The sequence below is a fragment of the Mercenaria mercenaria genome, chromosome 6 (assembly GCF_021730395.1).
Source record: "Mercenaria mercenaria strain notata chromosome 6, MADL_Memer_1, whole genome shotgun sequence".
NCBI lineage: Eukaryota > Metazoa > Mollusca > Bivalvia > Venerida > Veneridae > Mercenaria > Mercenaria mercenaria.
This window is the reverse complement of record NC_069366.1, coordinates 31,633,813-31,643,508: the sequence shown is the minus strand read 5'-3', so window position 1 is coordinate 31,643,508 and position 9,696 is coordinate 31,633,813. Positions and strand designations below refer to the sequence as shown.

Here is a 9,696-nt window from a genome sequence, read left to right as displayed (position 1 = left end):
AAAAATGAAAATGTCGAGGCCTCGGTTTGATTGTGTCTGTTCATAGACGGTAGAGGAAATGCATGCTTCCGTCCAAGCCCACTAGCCCCGGGCTGAGCAGAGCTGAAAATTTGCACAAAAACATTTTAGAGACATGCGCAGATGTGTTCATACGGTGGTGTATATGGAATCTTCAATGATACACAGAATGCGATTCCTTGAAAAGCGGCGTATGATCCCAAGTTAAAGTAATGGGTTCGTTCTAAACGAGTAAACAATGGGCTGAACTTAAGAAAGAGACCTGATGTTATGGATTCATTTGTGTGGCTTGCTTCATCTGCGTTCAACCTCCTTTAAATAAGAGCCAATGAAAAAGGGGTTTCTCTTTACATGTATTTCGCAATATCGATTTGTACTAGAAGACAGAAACATGTTTCGGTGATAACTATTCACCATATTTACATATTGATAAAAAGGAACATATTCGATACAGGTAAACAGCATTAGAAGTGTAAGTACCAGTTATAGATTAAGTTGCTATTGGGAATGGTACCTGACTGTGCTTTAATCAAAATATTGAACGAATTTATTATGAAATGAACGGTGGTAATTCAAACAGTATCTATATAAAATACAAAATACTTGAGCAGCTTCAGCAGAGAACATGGAAACGAAATTCGAAATTATTCTGTTATGTGACAGTTGTCTGCGTGGTAACACGGATTCCTCAGCAAATGCTTTTTGTCTTCAGTGTAGCGAAAGACTTTGTGATAACTGTAACAAACATCATAAGAGGAATAAAGCTTCTTCAAGTCACACTATCCAAAGTATCAGCGACGTGAAAGATGAAGAAGCATTTAATACTCTTAAACGACTTACGCAGTGTTCAGTCCATACAGACAAAAAGATAAAATACTTGTGCAAAGATCATGATCAATTGTGTTGTAATGAGTGTGCTATTGTCAGACACCGTAAATGCGAGGATGTTGTTTCTCTTGCAGAAGAAATGGAAAAGGCCAGCCAAAACGCATCCACTTCCACTGAAGATGTTTTAAAAGAGTTTAACAAGCACGCCGATTTGCTCATGCACCATGAAGTGAAAGAGCAAGTGAAAATAGATAAAACAAAGGAAGCTTGTACTCAAGCATTGGAAACATTGAAGAAAAACATGGACGCAGCATATCAAAGATGAGAAGATAAAATAACGATGGATTCTGGGAAAAGTCGAGACACTATCACGAAAAGTATTTCCTCTCAAAAGGATGAAATACAAAGTTACCAGGAAGAGTTGAATATATCGATCCGGAAGCTTGAAACAGTAAGACGCCTAGGTAAAGACGTGCATGTCTATCTAACAGAACGAGAAATGCGTCTTGAACTGAAAGCATTTAAAAAGAAACTGAAAGGTCTACGAGAGAGTGCCAACGCAAAGGAACTTGTTATCAAAGAGATATCGTCTACTTATGCAGTAGAGCAGTGTTTAAAGAAGTTTATTGAGGTAGATGTGAAGACAGCCAATGTTCCATTGCCCCATTGCGATATCCAAGGAATACGTGAGCCATGTCCTGTGAAAAATAGTGAATATCCATTGAAACTAGGAAAAGAATTTTTTCTAAAAAAGGGACTGCCGTATGGATTCAATACATCTCAAGTACAGAATGAACATGTATCTGGGTGCATATGGCTTGACAATTTTCTTGTTGTTGCAATGCGGGATAAAACGGATGTTTTAATTCATATAAGTGGGCCGCCAGAACAGATTCAAACTAATGTGCAACATAAAAACAAGACTATATTTGCTAAAGTCGACGACAGAACAATAGCAGTAGCAGTTACTGATGAAGAATACTACAGTTGCCTGTATCTATATCAACTTGACCCTACACAGAGAGTCTTACAGCGCACAAATAAGATTTCAGTCAAAAGAGATATTATTGGACTGGCATATGATGCCCGTATCCAGTCGTTAGTTGTGTTGTCAGACACGGGTTTGGTGGAGTTTCTGAATCTTAATGGAAAACAAGTAGATTCCTTTCAGTTGAGCAATATGGATAGAGTGCTCAAAACGGCTAGTTACCGGAAACGCTATATCGTTTTTGAAAGTGACTCGAAGATTCTATATGTGACTGATGGTTCCACTTTAATTGCAACAATCATGGAAGGCTGCACTGTATTCGAATACAAGCTTACCGAGTCTCTGGTAGGTTCTTTGGCATTAGACGCAGAAGGAAATATATATTTACCGATGCGAGCAGAGGATCAATCAATGATACAGCTGATCAGTCCGAAAGGGAAATTAATCCACACAATGCAGGTCTGTACATGCGCAGTGAAATTTATGACAGTTTGTTTCAATACGAAAATGGACAAATTTGCATTGTTGTGTGATGAAAATGACAAAGAACTAAAGATCTTTCGTATTTAAATTTCGAGTGTGGTTTTAAAATTACGAGTGTTTTATTGCTGTGCGAGTTTTAAAATTCAGATAGAGTTGCATTCGCATAATTCAAGACTGCACATGTGCACATACAAAATAAATGTGTGTTTTAGTAGGCTTTTAATAATTATAACAGATATTTTTGTTCCTTTTTCTATAGTATACTTCAATATAAAGAAAGACATTGTAAATATAAATGAAAACTATGATATGCACGTATGTGAATATATTTACAATTGTGAAACGAAATTTAATAGATACATACTTAAATGTTTACAATACTTTCAATAAACATGAAGTAACCATTACATGAGCAACACTGATTATTACTAGTTTTTATGTTGTTGATTGTGGAAATCAAGAAGTTGTATCTTTTTTTACAATTTTTCAGCTTCCTAAATGCATAGTTATAACTGGCAAATATATCAGTTTTAAAATTTATAGCAAAGTCATGTCAAATTGTTTGTTAGTTACAATATAAAGAAAGAATACTTTGGTACTTTTAACGATACATATCTATGTGTATGCCATATATCGCCCGAAAGTTCAAGTTCAATATCAAAGGAATACGTGAACCACGTCCTTTGAAAAAACAGAGAATTTTCATCGAAACTAGGAAAAGAAACTTCAAGTAAAAGAGACACCCGTGTATGTTCAATACAACTTAAGCACACAATGAACATGTATCTGGGTGACAATTGCTTTGTAGCATAGCGGGATAAAAACCGATGGCACAGCTGATATCAGTCCAAAGGGAAAAATTGACAATGTAAGTCTGCACATGCGCAATGTAATATATGACTGTTTGTGGACCAGTTTGCATTGTCGTGTGACGAAAATGACAAAGAACTACAGATATTTCATTTTTGAATTAATTTTGCGGTTAAGCAAAGGTGTGCACAACAAAAAACGTGTTTTTATCAAAATATGTAAATAGATTTTTCAGATTCAAATAAAGATTGTTTTGTTGTTTTACCTTTTTGGATTTTTCAATACGAAGAATGACATTGTAAATGTTCATGAAATCCATGTATCTAGCATTCAAAGCAGTTTTGAATAACAATAAACGCCAGAACAAAGTTACTCCGCAATACGCGGTAGTGTGGAAGAAAACGTCCTGTCTAACAATAGAGAAGTACTGTTAGACGCATTTATGCAAAAATACAAGATATAAATGGACTGAAAAGGGATCTTCATTAATAAAATTACTCTCAATATGCAACATTTGCAAGTCTGAAATACTCTTAAATTCTCCATACTTTCAATAGTTTCGTTTTCTAAAGTTTTGTTACGTAACCATCCTTTGCAACATCGGTCTTTCAACGACAGTGTCTCTTTAAGTATTTGTCTGATACGCAAGACGTGTTGGCTACCTGCCCGGCTTAAAGAGTGCATACCAAGTTAAATTTCCAATGCAACACTTCTTTCAACTTACCAACATTATCTAACCTATTATCTTTGCTCTCAGAGACAAATATCTTTGTAACTCAAGAGTGGACATGCTTTGCAATAACTATTTCTGAACCGTCGCTATAAACATGTTTTGCTATGTCCTTATTTTTATGACTGCATGGTCTGAATTGAATTCTCTATTGCAGCGCAATTACTGACTTCGTTCATACATATACAACCTGCGACATTACTGAATCCCTCAATCAACAATGTCACCACTATCCTGATATACAAACTTTTCTGAACTGACAGCGTCTTTCTTCCGACGAGTTTGGATCCTACACGTTTTAAATTTCTAACACAGTGTGCGCCTGACCCTTAATATCATTGATGTTGTGTACCTATTTTATTTCATTGAAAGCTGGCCGACATTTTTGTCAGGCTCACTGGCACCAGGGTAATGTTACATTGATTTAAAATTTACTAAAACATATTCAAAAACAAGGAGATGCGTTCAATAAACGCTTGATGCCCCGGTGGCATCCTTGTCGATACAAAGCAACCTAAGTCCAAAACGAAATCAAGTTCAAGGTCAAGGTCAAACTGAGGTCAGGTGATGTCTGAAGATGAGAAATAGTCACAGGTTACATCTGCATTAGTATCAAGTCATTCTAGTTAGGGGAACGTATTGATGCTAGACGAAACGGTCCCATTTGGTTAACCTCGGACGGACGGACAGGACAATCACTATATGCCTCCCGCATCAGTAGATGCCGGGGGCATAATAAAATCTAAAAAGCCATTCTGGCAAAACCCTCATATATTGTTTATTAACTTACTACAGAACATTCGTAGTATGTGTTGGCCCTTATCTGGTAAAAGAATACTTTTTCCACTTTGCGCTTCTTCTTTTGCCTGGACAGAATGACAGACTCACAGACATACGTGCATAGTGACAATAATATGTTCCACCCTCCCGAGGCCATCGAAAGAACAAGGACCATCCAAAATGCATTGATAAACAGCATATATGATGGCTTTTTGATTATTTTCTGTACAAGTTTTCGTAATTTTTGGATACGTCTTGGTAAAATTAAAATCATATGTGATACCTACAAGGTAGTTCATTACTCTGGTGCCAATGGCCAGACTTGTCCTGATCAGGAAAAAATACAAAATGTAGTAAAGTACCTACTTAGATACTATATAGGTAACACCAGTTTGGAAACTAGACCGCTTGTTTACAGTGATACTTTTTCATTATTTTGCTTGCTCTCTGTTATAAACTTTTGACACTGTCCTTCAAACCAGCATCTTTACTGTCAAGATGCAATTAAAATGGCATCACATATTTTCAAATGGATTTTAAGCGAACTATAAGCTGACATGTCGAATGTTAATGGATGTTTGGTGAATAACCATCGTTTTCCCCGATCGCGATACAACGACATAAATTTTATGCTTTCCATTTCTTGAACAAAATATTGAAACTTGCATCGATATTTGTCAAACATGGCCAAAATGATGCAATCTGACTCTTCCAAAAAGGAACTAGTTTGTGAAAGCTGTAACCACACGTGGGTTGGGTGGGAAAAAAACCTGTTTATATATTGCCTCCAAGGCTGCATCATGGCATCAAGTGCTCCTATGAATAGAACCCAGCATATTTAATTTATTGGCCCCATTTATTTTCCTAAATGATCAAATATACTCTAACGTACCAGTCTCACAATCACACTAGAGCTGCTTTTGAGAAAAGCGCATGTCTCCCACAACTGCCTAATCACCTAGATAGTAAGTCAGTCTTTTTATACTGTTTACTCATTTTAATATACCTTTGAAGAGTGAAAAGGCTGACTTTAGGTAAATCAAGGGTCATAATTCTGAAATTCGGCGATTTGGCGAATTATCAAGCTTGGCCGAGGACTTATGGTCAAACACATTTTGTTCAAGTTTGGTGAAGATCGGATGAGAAATGTTCGACTTAGAGTGCGGACAAGCTTTGTGACAGACAGACTGACAGACACATAGACAGGAGTAAATCAATACGTCTCCCACACCACTGTGTGGTGGGAGACATAAATACCTATTCAGATATTCTGTTGTTTTTATTATTTCCCCCAAAATCCATTCTCAACACAAAAAATTATGTACAGCTGAGGCGACGCCGTGGATTTGGGATTTTCGACTACCATTTAATAGCACCGTTTGTTTATGGTTACCCGACCCAACCTAGCTGAAACATTTTGGTGTTTTTTTCTTATTTAAATGTTGCTACTTGAATACACATACATATACATTTACTGGGCAGGGCTTAATGTTGATAGAACCGTTGTTGCCAAGCCCGTTGTAATTATATGTATCTACTTGCATGTATATATTAGCAATAAAATATGGTTAAATCAAAAATGTTTCTTTAGCCAACCTTTGTTGATACCTTGCACTTACTCAGACACCGAGTCAAAACTAGCAGACTGAAATCATTAATATTTGCGGGAAGGAGGGGGTCGGGGCTAATTTTCGTGACTGATTCAATCTACAAAATTGAATCTAAACGAAAAAGAAACAAAATCCAATTGATTTTATGTCCAGAAGTTGAAATCCACAAAAAATCCTACAATTTTTTGGTTTTGGCCGAGACCACAAAAGTTCGTGCAAAAGAAAATAAACAAGCAAATTCGATGAATTGGTATCCCCCGCCGAAAGGGTTTGTTGTGAGGAATGGCAAAAAAAATACATCTGGCAAAAAGTTAAGGATGTTACCAAGAAGCAAATAGTTTCATTAGTCAATATCATTTTAACACAAAATAAAATCCTTTTTTTGGGAGAGGGCGTGGGGTGGGGGTACAAAACTTCACATGTTGATTATAAATACTGAATATTGATGGAAAGTTAAAAATGAAAGAAAAACAAGAGCTGTCCGTAAGACAGTGCGCTCGATTTTTCTCATTGCTTGACTCTGAATAAGAGCTTTGCCAGTAAAGAAAACCAAGTTAAAAAGGGACATAACTCTGTCAAAATTCAGATCAGAGTTATGGGAATTGTGTCTCTTGTGTAGACTTTGATAGTAAATAACTATTTTGAGTTTCAAGTCAAAAGCTTTAATAGTAACAGAGATATTTGACTTTATCAAAAAATTTAACAAAAAATTCTAAGTTAAAAACGGCCATTATTCTGTCAAAATTCAAATCAGAGTTATGGGGATTGTTTTTCCTGGTGTAGACTTTGATGGTAAATAAGTATTTTAAGTTTCAAGTCAATAGCTTTGATAGTAACAGAGATATTTGACTTTATCAAAAACTTTAACCAAAAATTCTAAGTTAAAAAGGGGCATTACTCTGTCAAAATTCAAACCAGAGTTATGGGGATTGTTTCTCCTAGTGTAGACTTTGATAGTAAATAACTATTTTAAGTTTCAGGTCAATAGCTTTGATAGTAACAGAGATATTTGACTTTATGAAAAACTTTAACCAACGCCGACACCAGGGCGAGTACAATAGCTCTACTTTTTGCTTCGAAAAGTCGAGCTAAAAATGGGGGGAGGGTGGGGGGGTGTGCATGATCGGGGTGGTGGGCATGGCTGGGTGGAGGAGTGAGGTTGGGAACGGTACAACTTCGCATGTTGATAAATATTCATGGAAGGTAAAAAATTGAAAAAAAGAATAATACAAGAGGGCCATGATGGCCCTATACCGCTCACCTGAGTACCATTGCTCTTAATGACAAGATCATGTTTTGACATAGTTCACATAGACATACACTTACAAGAGGGCCATAATGGCCCTATATCGCTCACCTGTTATCATTGCACTTAAGGACAAAAAGCTATTTATAGTAACATAAAAGGGAAGTAATTAAAAAAAATTATTATAAGTGAAGAAGGCTCTACCAAATAAAACCAAGAGCACTGTAATGCAACACAAATGCAGAGCAATATACACACAAAACAGTCATATGACATTTGACCCCTAAGTGTGACCTTGACCTTGAAGTGAGCCATCCGAAACATGTGCTCTGCACGTCCTTTCGATGAGGTGAACATTTGTGTCAGGTATCTTTGAAATCCTTCCAGGGGTTCAAAAGTTACAGAGCGGAAGGGAAATTGCTAACCAACAGAGAGACAGACAGACGGACACCGAGGCGATAACATATTACATCCCTTCGGGCGTATAAAAAGGAATTGAGATCTTATGGTGATACAAGTTGTGTGCAAGTTTGGTTAAAGTCAAATCATAAATGAAGCTGCTATTGTGCAGACAAGGTCATCATAGCTAATTTTGGCCCATTCATGAGCCATAACTCTGGAACCCATTATGGGATCTGGCCGGTTCAAGAAATGAACCAAGATCTTATGGTGACACAAGTTTGTGCAAGTTTGATTAAATTCAAATCATATATGAAGCTGCTATTGTGCAGACTAGTTCAAAATAGCTAATTCCGGCCCTATCAGGGGCCATAACTCTGGAACCCATAATGGAATCTGGCCAGTTCAAGAAATAAACCAAGATCTTATGATGATACAAGTTGTGTGCAAGTTTGGTTAAAATCAAATCATAAATGAAGCTGCTATTGTGCAGACAAGGTCAAAATAGCTAATTTTGGCCCTTTCAGGGGCCATAACTCTGGAACCCGTAATTGGATCTGGCCAGTTCAAGAAAAGAACCAAGATCTTATGGGGATACAAGTTGTATGCAAGTTTGGTTAAAATAAAATCATGCAGACAAGAAATTGTTGACGCACGCACACACACAAATTCTGACCCTTTAAGGGGCAATAACTCTAGAACCCATAATGGGATCTGGCCAGTTTTCGAGAGGAACCGAGATATCATGCCAATACAAGTTTTGTACAAGTTTGATCAAAATTGCTTGCAAAATGTGGTCTCTATGATGTTCACAAGAAATTGTGGACGGATGATGGACGGACGACGGACGAAAGGCGATCACAAAAGCTCACCCCGTCACTACGTGACAGGTGAGCTAATAATATCATCAGGATAAATATTTCCTTGTAACATTCCCTTTTGACCTATGGGTCACATACTAGACATAGCCAATCTCCATACTAAGTTTGAGGATCCTTGGCTCAAATGCTGTTTTTTTGTACTAGCACGACTATTCCTTACCCTGGAAGACTTAAGTAACATTTAAAACCAATCACATTAGATGCTGCCGAGGTATATTCATTTACATAAAATAAAGGGAGGTAGTTTGTCATAAATTCAGTTAAAAGTTATCTAACCTGATTGTCCGAGTCCATCTGATGGCATAAATGACATTTCAAGTCAGTATCTTTATTGGTTACTGGGATACACCCATTTTAATTTGAAACAAAAGGAGGTAATTTGACATCAAATCAGTCCATAGGTATCTACCCTGATTGTCTCAGTCCAGCTAATGACAATAATGAAATTTCAAATAAGCCCTATAAATACTTACTGAGATAAATCCATTTTTATCAAAATCAGGGGAGGTAATCATGCATTGATAAATGCATGTAGAAGATACAGAGTACAAGCTTTTACAACAATATATTAGAAAAGTAAGAAACAGTAGAAATTTCTTACCATGGAAGACATAAATAATGTTTCAAACCAATATCATTAGAAGCTGCTAGGTTTATTCATTTAAATAAACGAAAAAGGGAGTTAATTTGTCATAAATTCAGTCATTATGTATCTTCACTGATTGTCCAAGTCCATCTGATGGCATAAATGAAATTTCAGATCAGTATCTTCATTATTTACGGAGATATACCCATTTTAATTCGAAATAAAGGGAGGTAATTTGACATAAAATCAGTCAATAGTTATCTACTCTGATTGTCTGAGTCCAACTAATGACAATAATGAAATTTCAAATGAGTGCTATAAGTACTTACCGATACAA

The 9,696-nt window shown here is 36.5% G+C and overlaps 1 protein-coding gene across 1 annotated transcript; it reads left to right on the top strand.

Moving 5' to 3' along the window:
- Positions 1–643: 643 nt before the first annotated feature.
- On the top strand, positions 644–1,171 carry LOC123550567 (transcription intermediary factor 1-beta-like). Its single transcript, XM_045338999.2, has one exon. It carries the CDS (start codon positions 644–646, stop codon positions 1,169–1,171), a length of 528 nt encoding a protein of 175 aa, XP_045194934.2.
- The last annotated feature ends 8,525 nt before the right edge of the window (positions 1,172–9,696 follow it).